General features: G+C 36.0%; 5 protein-coding genes across 6 annotated transcripts; 3 read left to right on the forward strand and 2 right to left on the reverse strand.

Moving 5' to 3' along the window:
• Window positions 1–1100: 1100 nt before the first annotated feature.
• Window positions 1101–2774, reverse strand: LOC111459742 (protein DETOXIFICATION 49-like). Its single transcript, XM_023102771.1, has one exon. It carries the CDS (start codon window positions 2691–2693, stop codon window positions 1101–1103), a length of 1593 nt encoding a protein of 530 aa, XP_022958539.1. The 5' UTR covers window positions 2694–2774.
• A 1014-nt stretch (window positions 2775–3788) lies between these two features.
• LOC111459743 (sugar carrier protein C-like) lies at window positions 3789–5542 on the reverse strand. Its single transcript, XM_023102772.1, has 3 exons — window positions 5410–5542; window positions 4985–5310; window positions 3789–4886 (listed from the first exon to the last, which is right to left on the reverse strand). Exons 1-3 carry the CDS (start codon window positions 5540–5542, stop codon window positions 3789–3791), a joined length of 1557 nt encoding a protein of 518 aa, XP_022958540.1.
• Window positions 5543–6756: 1214 nt separating this feature from the next.
• Window positions 6757–7269, forward strand: LOC111459744 (ethylene-responsive transcription factor ERF026-like). The gene has a single exon (XM_023102773.1). It carries the CDS (start codon window positions 6757–6759, stop codon window positions 7267–7269), a length of 513 nt encoding a protein of 170 aa, XP_022958541.1.
• A 2376-nt stretch (window positions 7270–9645) lies between these two features.
• LOC111459681 (dehydration-responsive element-binding protein 1E-like) lies at window positions 9646–11467 on the forward strand. 2 transcript variants are annotated; one of them, XM_023102694.1, is made up of 2 exons: window positions 9646–10017; window positions 10987–11467. In XM_023102694.1, the coding sequence occupies exons 1-2, from the start codon at window positions 9672–9674 to the stop codon at window positions 11328–11330; spliced, it is 690 nt and encodes a 229-aa protein (XP_022958462.1). In that variant the 5' UTR covers window positions 9646–9671; the 3' UTR covers window positions 11331–11467. The 2 variants fall into 2 exon arrangements, with proteins under 2 accessions (XP_022958462.1, XP_022958461.1); XM_023102693.1 differs by lacking the exon at window positions 10987–11467 and having other exon boundaries at window positions 9646–10498.
• Window positions 11468–13185: 1718 nt separating this feature from the next.
• Window positions 13186–15995, forward strand: LOC111459668. The gene is made up of 2 exons (XM_023102680.1): window positions 13186–14044; window positions 15335–15995. Exons 1-2 carry the CDS (start codon window positions 13295–13297, stop codon window positions 15872–15874), a joined length of 1290 nt encoding a protein of 429 aa, XP_022958448.1. The 5' UTR covers window positions 13186–13294; the 3' UTR covers window positions 15875–15995.
• The last annotated feature ends 523 nt before the right edge of the window (window positions 15996–16518 follow it).

The following is a 16518-nucleotide window of genomic DNA, read 5'->3' on the forward strand; positions in this document are numbered from 1 at the left end:
TTAACAATATCTTCTCGTATATCATGTGTTTCATTTGGCATCTTTTTCGAATATTAGTCATAAAAGATCTCTTCCAATTTAATAACGTTCATTTACCAGCATATAAATCTAAAATCGAATCAATTTGTTGCTGGACAAATTTAATTATTCTTATTAAATTATATATTTTCTTTATTTTATTGTTTTGATGTTGGTTAAACAAGTGGCTTTCATTACCATTTTTGAGTGACAAAATTGTGTTTTATGTATATATAAACAAAAAATAAAAAATAAAAAACAAACAGCAAAAACAATGTGGGAAGAGTAGCTAGAGACACTATTGAAGAACAAAGTGTCAAGTGGAAGGGAAAGCGAAAAATCGTGAAGTTTATTTAGTCAACTATACGAGAGTGTATTCGGTTGCATGTTTTTGAAAATCGGGATCTAAATTTGGTAAAAGAATCCTTTTCTTAAAAGCTACATTAATGCAATCGTGATGTGTTTCTATCAGAGACACACATTCAGATGGCGTGTTTCATATCAGACAAATATTGTTCAAATTAGTAAACAATTTCTTGTATCAATTCTCATGCATGTAGCCAGATCACTATCCTTGGGAGTATCACCTCAACTACAGTGTCTTTCTCAGCTTTACTACTCTAATACCCGTTTAAACAATCTCTTTTAATTAGTGTCCAAACTTAACATGTTTGCCAAAAATCTCATCTTCAATAATCTCTGTTTACGTGTTCTTATTTAAGAACTTATATCAACATAAAACCCTAACTACACTAATATATTCCACGAGCACAACCATTACACATCTCATCTAAATAAACAACACTTATGGAAGAAACTAGAGAGTAACTCAACTTATATTCATAATGTTACAGATGATAACACGATTAATAAAATTGGTTCTCTGTTCGCCTATCAATGATGCACCTTTCTCCTCCTCCTTGGACCATGTACAAAATGACACAAACCCGATTTGCTTACCCAAAACCCGAGAGAGAAAAAAAAAACACGACATTAAAAAAAAAATAATAATAATAAAAAAAAAAAAGAGACCGTAGCAAACTTCCTAAATCCATCCGTCTTCATTGATGCGGTTCTTCACATCACACTTCCAAATCTCTTTCAACCATTGAATTCAAACGTCCATTTCTGTCGTCATCATTCTCAAATGTCTCATTTTGTTCGACATCCTCACCATTTTCAATCTCCAACGGACCGGTTCTAGTCAACTCCTGAGCCCTCTCGGCCTGTTCTTCCCAATTGGTCCGAGCCAGCGCCATGAGCATCGCCATTGCACATGAGGCCTGCGCCGCCAGCAGCCCAATCCACAGTCCTTTGAAGTCCCACCCGCCGTAGAAGCTCAACCATATCGCAATCGGCATTCCCACTATGTAAAAACACACCAAATTTATATTCGCTCCCAATGTTGGCCTCGCTGTCCCTCTCAAAACCCCGCAGGTTGTCGTCTGTGGGCAGTTCCCCAGCTCGCAAAGTCCGATGATTGGGAGGACAAGCGATGTCAATTCTATGATTTCCGTGTCATTTGTGAACATTGTGGCCCACACTTTTCGAACTTTGAAAGCGAATACCAATGCTGAAAGGCCAAAGAAGAAGCTGAAACAGAGCCCAACAATGGCGGCTAATTTGGCTCTGTTTGGTTGGTTTGCTCCCAATTCGTTTCCAACTCTTGTTGAAACTCCAACGCTTAGTGACGATGGGAAAATGTAGATTAAAGCTGTGGTTTGAATCAAAATCCCCATGGAAGCCACTGTTGATTGAGGATTCATCATGAACCCACTTAGCATAATCATGATTTCGTACCACCACCATTCCAAACAAACCGAAACACAGCTTGGAATTGCTAACCTAAGAAGCGACTTCCACTCCTTCAAACACTCCGACGAGAATCCCGGCCAGGAATTCTTGTACACGCCGAAGACGAGGATGAAAATAATCACCGATCCGACGAGGTTGAAGTTCGTCCACACAGCTCCCAAAGCGACGCCGTGAATTCCCAAATCGAGAACAGAGACGAGAAGGTAATTAATTGGAACGTGAAAAAGAACCGACAATCCAACGCAGTAAGTGAGAGGGAGGTTAATTGATTGACAACGAAGGTAAATTCGTAAAGGGTGAAGAAAAGACAGAGCAATTAAATCAGGGATAGAACAGAGGATGAAGGAATGAGCTTCATTGGCAATATCATCCTCTTGTCCACAAAAGATCAGAATCTTCTTCATATTGAGCCACAAAAACGAAATGGGTATTGAAGAAAGGAGAAGAAGAATGACTGTTCTTTGAAGGGCAAGGCCCAAAAGTTTGAATCTTTTAGCCCCAAAAGCTTGGCCGCAGATGGGCTCCATGCCACTGGCCAATCCAGACAGAACAGAGTAGCCAGTGATATTAGCAAACCCAATTGCCAGCGAACCGCCGGCCAAGGACAAGTCACCCAACTGGCCGAGGAACAACATGGAAATCATGGAACGAGAGTACATAAAAAATCCGACAAAAATCATCGGAAGAGCGACGTGGGCTATAGATTTGCACTCCGAGAGAAGAAGACAGAGAAATGGATATTTGTCTGCTACTGTCGTTGAAATGGTTGGGTTTTCGGAGATCAGAGGAGCTGTAAGTGAATGATTAGTTGTCGGACTATTTGGTTGGTCGGAAAGTAGAGGAACAGAAGAAGCAGACATTGTCGGAAGCAAGTTTTTTGAAGGGGGATTATGAAATTGGACACCCAGAAAGAAACAGAGAGGGATTTATAAGAAAGACCAAATCTGAAATGGGTGACTGTGAAGAAGTTATTAGGGTTGTGGCCGTATTTATAGCCTACAAAATTCCACTTTAATTTATGAATCAATCAACACATTAATGAGCATTAAAACAAGGTTAAAATAAATTAATTACAATATAGTCATTAGATAGAGTTATAATTTTCTGAAAATAAACCGCGTATTCATGCATGGCTGATGCTATGCTTCGCTTATTTCCCCACTTGTTAAATTCCGGGAATGATGGCTTTGGACCCACGCCGTTTTCCTTTTACTTTCTCACTGTCTTTTAATTTATATATTATCATATCTTCATATGAAATTACCATAATAGAATTAACCGGACACCACGCCTTGTTCGTTCGTATTGAAACATGAATAGTCTATTAGAGATCACTAAAAGATAAAATTATATAAATGAAAATAGCGTGTTATAAGATACACAGAATTAATGTGTTGACGAGATATGATTTCAATGTTCTAAAACCATGGTCGAGTAAAACATTAATTTCCAAAAAAAACAACACCAAATCCAAGAATAAAATTGAATTTTTGAGGGGGTATGAAATGGTAACAAAACAACCACTCTATTTTATAATTTTACAAACTACTTCACAATGATATGATATTGTTCACTTTGAATAAGAGACTTGTTTTGGAGTGTTAGTCATTGTTTGACTATGACTTCGAGGAGCCAATGGAAAGAGTATTATTTGACTATAAACTCATTATTTATTATTATTATTATTTTTTAAAGAATACCCAATTTAAAAGGTTAAAAAAAACAACCATTAAAAAAAAAAAAAAGATGTAAATTGAAAGAAATTATTACTCTGAACAGAGCTAAGAAGAGGAAACAAACCCTAATAAACCCTATTTCAAAAACAAAACCCTAATCCAAAATCTAACCTATCCCCTAAACCTATTGAAGTAATAAATAAACATGAATCAAAAAAGCAATAGAAACAAAAGAATTTCAAACCAAACCCACTTTAAAAAAAAAAAAAAAAAAAAGTTCTAATCCGAAGAGGCATGTGGGGTTTCAGTTGCCTGAGTTTGAGTTTGATCTTGGGTCACATATTTTCCCCAATACGGATGTTTGTGCCAAACAAGAGTCATCTCTTCAATAGGCACACCCTTTGTCTCCGGCAGAAACTTATATATGAATATGCTCATCACCACCACGAAGAACGCAAAAAATATGAACATCCCAAATTTCATGTGGCAAAGCATAGCCGTGAACACTTGAGCAACCACAAAAGTGAAGATCATATTCACCGAAACGTTCACACTTTGAAGGGCCGATCGAACCTCTAGAGAAAATATTTCACTTGGAACCAACCATCCCAAAGGCCCCCATGACCAAGCAAACCCTGCAGTGTATATGCATATGAACAACACCACTGCCCCCGCATACTCCTTCGACAATTCCCCGGCGACCCCGTCGAGGCCGAACTTGTAAGCGATCATAGCCGTAACCACAACTTGAGATATGAACATTTGAGTACCACCTTCAAGGAAAAGAACCCTTCTTCCAAATTTATCAACAAGAAAAATGGAGACAACGGTGGAGAGGCAATTGACCGTTCCAGTAATCATGGCGGAGATTAAAGAGGCAGAGTTTCCAAATCCAAGTGTTTTAAACAAAACAGGAGCATAGAAAGTGATGACATTGATTCCAGTCAATTGCTGAAAAAATGGGATGGCTATTGCCATTGCAAGCTGTGGCCTATATTTTCTTTTCAACAATGCACTCCATTGGTTCTTCACTTGCTTTGATGCGTCCCTAGCTGCCACCAGATCGGCTAGCTCCGTGTCTACGTCGTCGACTCCTCTCACTTTCTTGAGAAGCTCCTTCGCCTCGTCGTGGCGGTCGCGCTCGATTAGAGAGCTCGGGGTGTCGGTGAGGGTCATGGAGCCGAAAATTATGATCATGGCTGGGACCATGGCTCCTCCAAGGCTGAGCCTCCAGCCCCAACCTCCGGGGATCAACGAGAAGGCGTAGTTGAGGACGTTGGCTATTAGAATGCCAATTGTGATCATGAGTTGAAACAGATTGTTGAGAGATCCTCTGTATTTATAAGGCGCCATTTCTGACAGATAAATTGGCACCGACTGCAAACAAAATAAGAATATTGTTAGGAATCACGACGCTCACAATATCAAGATATTATCCATTTGACTTCTGCAAGCAAAAGGGTTATATTAGAAACCTGATTAGCGCAACCAATGCCGAAACCGAGAAGTAAGCGGCCGGCGATGAGCATGGAAACGGTTTGAGCAAAGCCGTTGAGAAGAGCACCGGCGAGAAACAGAATGCCGCCCATGAGCATCGTAATTCGACGGCCACACTTTCGACTGACGGTGGCGGCCACTAGAGAGGAGACCAGCGCCGCCAGATAAAGGGAGGAGGTAAAAAGAGTCAAAATTTGACTGTCAAATTTACAGTATTGATTATTTGATGGATCTGTGGACGTTTCTTTTTGGTATACGGCTGGAAAAAACTTGGATAGGAATGAATCCATGGAGGTCACTCCACCTGAACAAAACAAGACAAACACCCATTATTATTATTATTATTATTATTATTAAGTTATAATTATTAAGAAAAAGAAAAGAAATAGAATTATTAAATTACCTGAGATACCCAAATCATATCCAAAAATTAACCCGCCAGAGGCTGCAATGAAGCAGGTATAAAACACTTTCCAGGTAAATTTTCCTGGATAATTTTTTCCTTTCTCTGAACCCACCATAATTCCACCCGCCATGTTCGAAACCAAAAATTGTGTGAGGAAAAGGATAAGGTTATTGTAAGGATAAAGTTATTCAGCAGCCTTTATTTATAGTAAAAATTAGGATAGGTGGTTAAATTTTGAATTTCAAATAACAGTTATAATTTGATTGGGTCATATAAAAATTTATGGTCGATTCTGTTAGATTTTATTTTAATTTCAAATAACAAGTTTTTTTTTTTTTATAATCTCTTTAAAATTTAAACAATATTTAATTGTACTCATTTTTAATTATTCATTTCTTATATATGTATATTTATGGATTGAAGTCTTAAAAATATTCTTTTAACAAACAAAGAAATTGATTATAAATTTAAATTTATAGTTAAGATGGTATATTTATTCAATAACGAATCGATTTTATATAATTAGACCAGATTCAATTTAATCTAAACTAAATCCAAAATTAATATTTAATAAATAAAAATTCTTTTATTTAAAAATTAATATTTAGTAAATAGTTACTTTGTATCTTAAATATTTTGTTAAATACAAATTTATAAGGGTAGAAATTTGACAAAAATTGAAAAATCAAAATTATTTAGAATTCATAATGTATTTTTAAATTACTAAAACAATATTCATAAACACTAATTATTAAATTAGAAATAGGAAGAAATTAGGAGAAGTTGGTGACAAATAATGACAACCCAATCACAACCAAAATAATTTAATTTTTTTTAATATGAAAATAGTAAAACAAATAAATAAGTAGATATTGAGTGATTTATTTTATACGAGAATGTCTTTTTAATTTTAATTTTAATGAATGAGTAGGTCCAAAATTATTCAATACTTTTAAAATTAAAAAATAAAACAAATATTTAATTTCATAAAGTAAAAATATATATATATATATATATATTATATTTGATTTTTTAAAAGGAAAAAAATTATTATTATACTGTAGCTAAAAATGAGCCACGTTATTCATTCTCTACCTCATGCTTAATAAAAAATAAAAAATATATATTTATAGAAGTGGAGTCAATGAATTTGTTTGATATTTATAAACACTAAATATGAATAGAACAAATCCAAACCAAATTGACTGCCCTTTTTAAGACACCAAAATTGATCACTGAAATTGACGTGATTGTGGGATGATGAAGAACACAAATTCTCTTCGAATTTCAATTGCTAAATATTAAAACAAATTCGTTCATTTTTGTTTATCATGTAATTCTGTCATGGCTTCTTTGACTTCCTCTTCTTCGTCATCTTCATCGACCACGAAGCATCCTCTGTACAGAGGAATTCGGTGCAGGGGTGGAAAATGGGTGTCGGAGATCCGGGAGCCACGTAAGACGACACGCATATGGCTAGGTACATTTCCGACACCCGAGATGGCTGCCACAGCTTACGACGTTGCCGCTCTCGCTCTCCGAGGTGATCAAGCCATCCTTAACTTCCCCTCCTCTGTTGCCTCCTATCCTGTTCCTGCCTCCACCTCCCCGCTTGACATACGCAATGCTGCCTCCGCCGCCGCCAATGCGTTGAACAAAGTTGAGACTTGCAGCACTAACATTGAAGATAGTGGTAATACGGCGTCGTTCGTGGATGAGGAGGAGATTTTTGGGATGCCAAGTTTGCTGGCCGACATGGCGGAGGGGATGATGGTGTCGCCGCCAAGAATGAACTCTCCACCGCTGTCTGATGACAACTCCGATGGAACGGAATGTTTATGGAACTATTTTTTATGATATAATTAATGTATGTTAAAAAAATAAAATGGATTAATTTTTTAAAAAATTGTTTTTTTGTTTTTACTATAAAAAGTGGTTTTGGTTTAGTGGATTAATTTTTTTATTTATTTATAAACCCAAGTGTAAATTAATTAATGATTTTAATTTCTCCAATTTCAGTAAACATTCACATGCTCCACTACTTGCCTAAGGTTTGGTGGGAATGAGATCACATAAAATATATGAAATTTAATTTATTTTTAGTGACCAATAATTTATACCATAATATAAAGGGACCTCTTAACTAAATTAACTATAAAATATCTCCCAATGATAAATGGATGAAATAAGATATATATGTTTTGCCGACCTCAAATATCAACTTTTTAAGACAGTGGCCGCACCCGACAAAAGCTTGTCGGAAATATCTATTCTTAATAATAATAATAATAAGAGTTGGAACTAAATTGACATTGAAGTAGAAAAAGTAATACTAAATGAATAGCTTGTATTTAAAACAATATTAGCGGAATTCAATTTTAATTTGAATGTTTGATCCCGGTTGATGAGTTTGAATTATTTTAATAATATGAACATATATTAATGAGTTAAAACGCACATTTAAGATTATCAATTCAAATCTTTCTGCCTTCGCATGTCATTAAAAAACTTCGATTTGAATCCTTATATCATATATGCATTCTCGTCTTGTGAAATCATAACTATGAGAATGATTGTAATAATTAGTTTTTCCGGGTGAATAAATAGATTTTTTTTCCCTTCTACAACACACATTTCGCTAATATTTTGAAAAGTGAACGTCTTCATCCTACTTATAGCCTAGAGTTATTCGACTTGAGCATTTGTACAAGTGTTTAAGCCTCCTCGAGGCTGTGGGGAAGTAAGCTACAAGTATTTTCGGCATAATGTAAAGTATAAAGAGAGTCTGTTTAAATTACGTGAATAAACCCTATACAAAATGAAAAGTAATTTAGCTCGATTGTCTAAACTAATTTGGATTAAACCTAAACATACGGTAACGACCCATGTCTAGGATTTGGATCATAATTCAAAATATATATTCGGCACTTGATGACCCTGACAATTTATTGAGATGTAGTCATACTACCTACTTCTCGCTTCTAAGAGTGATATTACTCTACAATCTAACACATGTTCTTTTAACATGTTTTGTTCTCACTCGTCCATCACAAAAAAATTATAATACAAACACTATTATTAATGATCGGGACGGTTATTATGTAAAAGAAACAAAAAAAATAATAATAAATTGGGTGGCCATTTTTGAAACGACCAGTTAAATCCCATATCTTGGGTGGACCTAGGCTTGACCGGGTAACCCGACGGCCCAAACAAGTCAAGAAGGCTCGTGTAGAAGCCCAAGTTAACTGTTCTTGAAATTTTAGCCCACGTTTTTCCCGTGACTCCGTGGGCTAACCGTAAGACAGCTGTCAGAGGCCGAGTGTGAATGCCCACTAACCAACCACCCCTTAATTTGATTTTTTTTACTTAAATAATGGGTTAGCATATTTAATATATTTAACATGAGTTTCAATCAATTTTTAAACTACAATCAGAATGGATTTATCTTTTTTTTTTTTCTTTTTAATCCCATACCTCCGACATACTTTCTAACCATTCTTTTTTTTTTTTCTTTCTAAATTTCCGTATATTTTTTTAGTTCAATATAAATAATGTATATAAACAATAGCGTAAATGTCAATACGAAGTTCAATCCTAGTATATTAAATAGACGTAGTATTATTATTAAAATGATACTAATTTAATTTTAAATTAAGTTCCACCAATTGATGGGAGATTTTATTATTATTATTATTATTATTTAAATATAAAATCAAGTTATTGCTATAGTTAATACAAGGCCAAACGTTTTTTTTTTTTTTTAATAATTTAATGAAACGTGTAGAAACTAAACCACGATTATATTAAGTTATGAAAACAAATATTTTTACCGAAAAATAATTAAATTTGATAACTTCATACGTCATCAAACTGAGACGACATTAAAACTGTGGCGTCAAGTCTCACGTGCGGATTTGAAACCCACGCAGAATCCATGCGTTGCTCACACGCACTAAGCTTAGCCTCTAACTAAACTGCCACGTCACCACAAAAATGTTAATAAATTAAATAAAAGTAACTGGTCAAAGGGTCAAACTCAATTTTATGGGTGTATTAAGTTTTTAAAATATCCAATTTGGTTTTAATTATTATTACGCCATTTGTTTTGTCGCGTTTTTGCGTGTGGATTTGGGTGCTTTGTACCACGTGTTGGAATCCCCTGCAGCCGAATCTATTTAAGCATCTCACTGCCATTGTTTTCAGTCTTGAAATCAAAACTCCTCAAGTTTCTCTGAATTTTATTCAATTTCTATTCCATGGATTTTTTCACCCAATTTTCTGATCCTATTCCTTATTATGGTAATTATAATTGCAAGTCGGAATCTTCGTCCACTCTGTCAGACGCCGGAACGCCGCCCCACGTGGTCGCTAACTCCGACGAGGAAGTGATACTGGCGTCGAACCGGCCGAAGCGCCGGGCTGGTCGGCGGGTTTTTAAGGAGACGAGGCATCCAGTGTACAGAGGAGTGCGGCGGAGGAATAAAGGCAAATGGGTGTGTGAGCTAAGGGAGCCGAATAAGAAGACCAGGATTTGGCTCGGGACTTACCCAACTGCTGAGATGGCGGCACGTGCACACGACGTTGCGGCACTCGCGTTGAGAGGAAAATCGGCTTGTCTCAATTTTGCTGACTCAGCTTGGCGGTTTCCGATTCCATCGAGTAATGATCCGTCGGTGATCAGAGAAGCGGCGGCGAAGGCGGCGAAAGAATGTGAGTATGAAGAGTGCAATGTGAGTCGGGAAGAGGACGAGGTGGTTTTGAGTCAGCCAAAGGCGGAGCCTGATCAACGGGATTACGTCGACGACGAGGCTTTGTCGAATATGCCGATGTTGCTTGCCAGCATGGCGGAAGGACCTCTGCTTTCTCCTCCTCGTTTTTGCTTACGCGATGACGTGGAGTGGGACAACGTGGATACAAATGATGATGTGTCATTGTGGAGCTTTTAGAAGTAGGTAGAGTGAGAATCCCCCAACCAACCAGGAAACTAAATGTACAGACTTTTATTCGAGGAAGTCAAGGTTACATATAAAGTAATGTGCAATTGGTTATATAATAAATACCAAAAGTTTTATATTTACTTTCATCATTTTTGTTCAAATCAAATAACTTTTTAAATCACTTTAAAACTATTTTCTAAATTTTCTCACACCCAATTAAAATAAATTTATATAAATGAACTATAACGACGTTTGAATAAAAGCAATCTTAAAAATAAAATTTATAAATTATGCTTACAGTAGTAATGGAAACGTGTTTGCTTAAAATTATTATTATTATTATTATTTTAAAAGTTAAAACAGCAAAAAAGGAATTTTGTTGGCAAACGCTTTTTGATTTACCATGGACCCCATGTTTGACTGTTTTCAAACAAATGCTGAAAACATTTCTTACTTACATAGGAAGAAAATTAATATTTTTTTCTGATATTTTATTATAAACGTGGGAAACCAAATTTTGGAAAATACCAATAAAAAGAAAGTCATTATAGGTTTATTGCATTTAATTTGCTTAATATTAAAAAAAAAAAAAAAAAAAAAAAAAAAAAAAAAAAAAAAAAAAAANCGTTGAGAGGAAAATCGGCTTGTCTCAATTTTGCTGACTCAGCTTGGCGGTTTCCGATTCCATCGAGTAATGATCCGTCGGTGATCAGAGAAGCGGCGGCGAAGGCGGCGAAAGAATGTGAGTATGAAGAGTGCAATGTGAGTCGGGAAGAGGACGAGGTGGTTTTGAGTCAGCCAAAGGCGGAGCCTGATCAACGGGATTACGTCGACGACGAGGCTTTGTCGAATATGCCGATGTTGCTTGCCAGCATGGCGGAAGGACCTCTGCTTTCTCCTCCTCGTTTTTGCTTACGCGATGACGTGGAGTGGGACAACGTGGATACAAATGATGATGTGTCATTGTGGAGCTTTTAGAAGTAGGTAGAGTGAGAATCCCCCAACCAACCAGGAAACTAAATGTACAGACTTTTATTCGAGGAAGTCAAGGTTACATATAAAGTAATGTGCAATTGGTTATATAATAAATACCAAAAGTTTTATATTTACTTTCATCATTTTTGTTCAAATCAAATAACTTTTTAAATCACTTTAAAACTATTTTCTAAATTTTCTCACACCCAATTAAAATAAATTTATATAAATGAACTATAACGACGTTTGAATAAAAGCAATCTTAAAAATAAAATTTATAAATTATGCTTACAGTAGTAATGGAAACGTGTTTGCTTAAAATTATTATTATTATTATTATTTTAAAAGTTAAAACAGCAAAAAAGGAATTTTGTTGGCAAACGCTTTTTGATTTACCATGGACCCCATGTTTGACTGTTTTCAAACAAATGCTGAAAACATTTCTTACTTACATAGGAAGAAAATTAATATTTTTTTCTGATATTTTATTATAAACGTGGGAAACCAAATTTTGGAAAATACCAATAAAAAGAAAGTCATTATAGGTTTATTGCATTTAATTTGCTTAATATTAAAAAAAAAAAAAAAAAACAAATAAAAGCAACAGTTCCAGAAGACTAATCCCACGAGAAACATTATTTTCAACGAAAGGTCAAAACCTTATCCATTAAGAAATGAAACTGAAAGGAATTAAAAAATAAAATAAAAAAGAAGCCGGTTAGACGGCGTTTCCATTCCGTGTAGAAGGCGTGGTGAGAGACAGAGGATTAGACGGTTTTGGGGTCGTGGACTTTGGAAGCAAGCAAAGCCGAAAACCGCCACTGGTCCGAAGAATTGAAAGGAATGGGCAAGGGTGAGGCGGTCATTTGTGAAAAATGTGGATACAAAAAGATTCCAATACTTTGGACTCCCAAGTCCCAGTTGAATTGATTGCGTAGAAGTGCTCGTTAAACTCATTAAAAATGTTTCTCATGGGATGTTTTTGTCTCCATTATATATATATATATTGACAAGTTCTTACAATGAACACACTATTAATGGCCTAAAACAGGTGAGCTGACTGTTGAAATCTTGTCTATCCATCAAATTAACTACAACAGATTTAGATAAGGGTGTAGTGATTGAATTGTTGATTTACGATGAATCATGTCTTTAATTTAGTATATTACTCAATTGTCAAGTAGCTTATAAAAGTGATTTGGAACAATACAAATTACTTCTCGTTGAATTATTATTAGTCACTCACTTGAGAAATGTTGATGCTATTTTGTATTTAATTGTCTATTTTGTCTTTATCATTCAAATTATGCATAAGCCGACAAGACTAAACATGAAACTATACGTCTGAGGTTGGTTTGGCCTATTTAGGCTAAATTGAGACACAGGTAACTTCATATTTTATGTGACTATGGTCCAATCCATTCCAATCCCTCAAATAATTTAAAGATCAGTGTCACCTACCATTCAATTTTGAATGTTTAAATAAATATTGGATGGCCCTATTCTTTGTTATATTCCCATCAAAATTGAAGGCTACACCATGCAGGAATTGGGCCTATTCCATCTGGTTAGTCTTTTTCAAAGCGTCTCATTTTTATAATATGGTATATAATTGACTTGTGACGCTGTATTTTCTTTATTGTATAATTGAAATTAAAAAAGTAATAATAAAAAGAAGAAAGCAACAAAAGGCAGAATAGAGTAAAAAAAAAATAGTAATAATAATCATTAAGTGCTGCATGCACACGTGGCAGAGCGCGTGAGGAGTGCATAATTATGTATTTGTTTATTTAAAAAAAAAAATTAATGGAAGTTTTGGTTGTTTGTTTTGTATGTACCAATCCACCATTGTGCTTTTAATGCTCCAGTACTGCATGCCTCTCTGATTTCTGCTCCTCTGTTCTCTCTCTCTCTCTGTTTCAAAATCATTTCGCAATTTGAATTCCTCTGTTCCATTTGATTTTGAAATGGCGTCGTTGGTGGATTCTTCTAGTTGGAGCCTCGTCGCCGCGAAACCTACGTCTTTCAAGCTCAAGGATTTTCTTCTTCAAGACGATTTCAGCTCTTGCTCCTCTCATGGCTTCCGATCGTTTCCACGAAGCCAATGCTGCACCACAACCGTCCGATTTCTCCTCAACAACGATTTCAAACGGACAGATTCTTCCGTAACTAAATCATTACCTCCTCCAACTGCCTCCACCAGAATCGCTCTCCCCGCGGTCTCCACTTTGCAAAAGGCGTCCAACGCTGTTGTCAGAGCATTTAAGCAGTTTCCGTTGCGCAGGAGTATTTCGCGGAAACTGATTCTCGTATCCTTTTGGAAGAAATCGAATGTCGTTGATTCCAACGCCAAACGCTGGAAATCGTTTCGGGAATTTCTCGATGAGAAAGAACCGCCGTCGTCGTCTGACCACGATCACGCCGATTCCGCCGATTCCTCGGTCATTGCTGTCGCTGCAAGAAACTCGATCTGTAGCTGTAGTAATAGCATCAGTTGGACGGAGAGCGAATTTACATCGGAGATGATTCCGTCGTCTTCGAGCGGTAATTTCGACAGTTGCAGCGAAATCGACGCCGCCAAGGACGATAAGGATTCGCCTGGTAATCTCAGTAATCTCATAGCCAAAACAGATGGCGTAGCTTTGGGAAAAGATTGCATTGAAGAAACAACCGCCGTCGCCGCCACCGCCGCCGCCTACCCGGAGAAAGCCATTAAGGTCAGGATTTCGTTTTCTAATCCCATGCTTCGCGTTCCTTTGATAACCGTCTCTGATAGATTTGCCCAATCCATATCTGCCGTTTATTTTTTTAAAACTCCGTAACTGCTCGGTAAAAAAAAAATTAAAATGTTAGTGTTGTTTAAATAAATGCCTAAATTCTAATACTCAATACTAAATTTCATGAGTAAACTATAATAAGATGGAACTCATATACCATGGGACGTATATTATGATCAGATCATCAATATTTTGTTGTGTTAGAATAGGAGAAAATGAGTACTAGATGGCCAAAGACCATGGGATTGTATTGGATTTGTTGGCAAAATGAAATTCTACAAGATATATGCCCGTACATATCTTTAGACCGCGATGTCATCAACATCCACTAGTAATCATGCTAATAGAACTCCCAACCATGAATGCTTAATCTCTCGGCTTTATTAAGTCACCACACACATGATAATAGGTTCTAATAAGTCAACTTGATTCACGAGTTTTGTTGCACCCAATTGAAAGTTTGTGTAACTCAATGATATATTTTTTGTTGTTAGATGTTGTGGTACTTCAAGTAAATCATCTTGTTTCATTGAGTCACTAGTAGATATGGAACACACACGGAGTAAATTAAAGATAAAGTTGTGGTCCATGTACACAATTTAGGGTAACCCCATTTTGTCAATACTTTGGTATTTATAGTCATTTATTTAAACTACCTCATTGAGAAAATTAATATGTTTTAAAAAATGGGAACCTATGATTTGAAATATTGGTAGAATTAAATTATAGTGTTTGCGTAGATAGACAATAGGTTAAGGGTAAATACAGCTGGATTTTTGGGAGGCCATTAACTTCAAGTGTGGGGTATATCTTAGGAAATGTTAGAATACGACTAAGGGCACATGATCGAGGCCTACGATCTCGCCATGTGTCATAGATTATCGACATCTACGGCTTACAAACTTACAACACCTTTTGATTTCATGGTCCACGCATACTAGATTGCGCCCTCTTCCTCTCTTTTAAATTATTTTTAGTTATTTAGTTTTTGTGGCATTTGAGTTTAATATTATTGGCCTGTCATCTGCTGGCTTTGCATGTGTCGGTAACAAAATCATAGGGATTTTCTTTTTTTGGTTAATGTTTTTATTAAATTATATTAAATTTAAATTACATATTTTTATTGTTTACAGGAAGTAATTATTTATATGAATTTTTAGAAAGTAAATTATATAATAGTAATTAAGAGGGTGTGTGTGTGTGTGTATTTTTTGACATTATAATGAACAGCAATTGGGAAATGAAGAAGAAAAGGAGCAGTGGAGTCCAGTTTCAGTCCTGGATTTTGGTTTGAAGCGATTGGAGAAGGGAGCGGAATTGGAACCTGTAGACTTGAAGAAACGATTCGCTGATTTGGGTTTAATAATATCCACAAAAGAAGGGCAGAGGGAACAGAAGGCATTGGAGCTTGTAAGGCTCGTGAAATCTACGACCAAATCGCAGTGCTTCACGTTGAAAACAGAGAATCTGGTGCTGGATTTGATCCATGAAAAGCTGGAAGAAGAAGAAGAAGATGAATCAAGTGCAAGAGGGTGTGGTTTTGAGGAAGAAAAGGTTGTGAAATTAATAGAAGGTTGGGTGGATGGAGAGGGCGGAGAAATGAGGGTGATGGGATGGGAGTTGGCGGAAGGACGGAGTTTGTACATTAAGGATATGGAGAAGGCGGGAAAGTGGAGGAGTTTGGGCGGAGAAAAGGAGGAATTGGCGGCGGAGGTTGAAACCGAGGTTTGGATCTGTTTGCTTGATGAGCTATTAGTTGGCCTGTCTTAGCTTCTTATTATTATTATTATTACTAAAAAAAAAAAGATGTAAATAATTAGCAGCCAATCAATGTACTTGCATACTTAAAAAAGAAAAGAAAAGAAAAAAAAGATAGGTGGTAATATATACAGTGGAGTGAGCGTAAGGTCGAACGAACGTAAAGGGTATTAGCCAACCAAATATTGAATTCAGATAATAGGAATTGAATTCTTATGATAATACGAATGTCACATGCCATTTGGTTGCTGATTACGAACATACCGGAATGATTATGAACCCTAATATATGTTGAATTTATATATGTTCCTTTTTTTTCTTTTTTTTTTTTATTAATCTCACAATACAATATATGTTGAATGTTTTACTCTACTCATACCTGGGGAGACTGCTTCTGAATGCTTTGCTCCTATCCAGGGATGAAAACAAGTACTCAAAACAATTCCCTTCTTCGCAATATTCCTTACTTGGCTAATGCCATCCAGCTTTATACCAGGAATGCATGGGTGCAACTTTCCCATGAACAACCGCTTTGGTGTTGCCCAACATGGATAAAGCAAGAGAAAGAAGGCGATCATCATTTCATTTATATCTCGATGGTAAAACCTAAAACAGATCTTCGTTAATTAGGATGCTTCGCTTCTTCCATTTCTTTC

This window comes from Cucurbita moschata, unplaced genomic scaffold (assembly GCF_002738365.1).
Source record: "Cucurbita moschata cultivar Rifu unplaced genomic scaffold, Cmos_1.0 Cmo_Scf00022, whole genome shotgun sequence".
In the NCBI taxonomy this organism is placed as follows: Eukaryota; Viridiplantae; Streptophyta; class Magnoliopsida; order Cucurbitales; family Cucurbitaceae; genus Cucurbita; species Cucurbita moschata.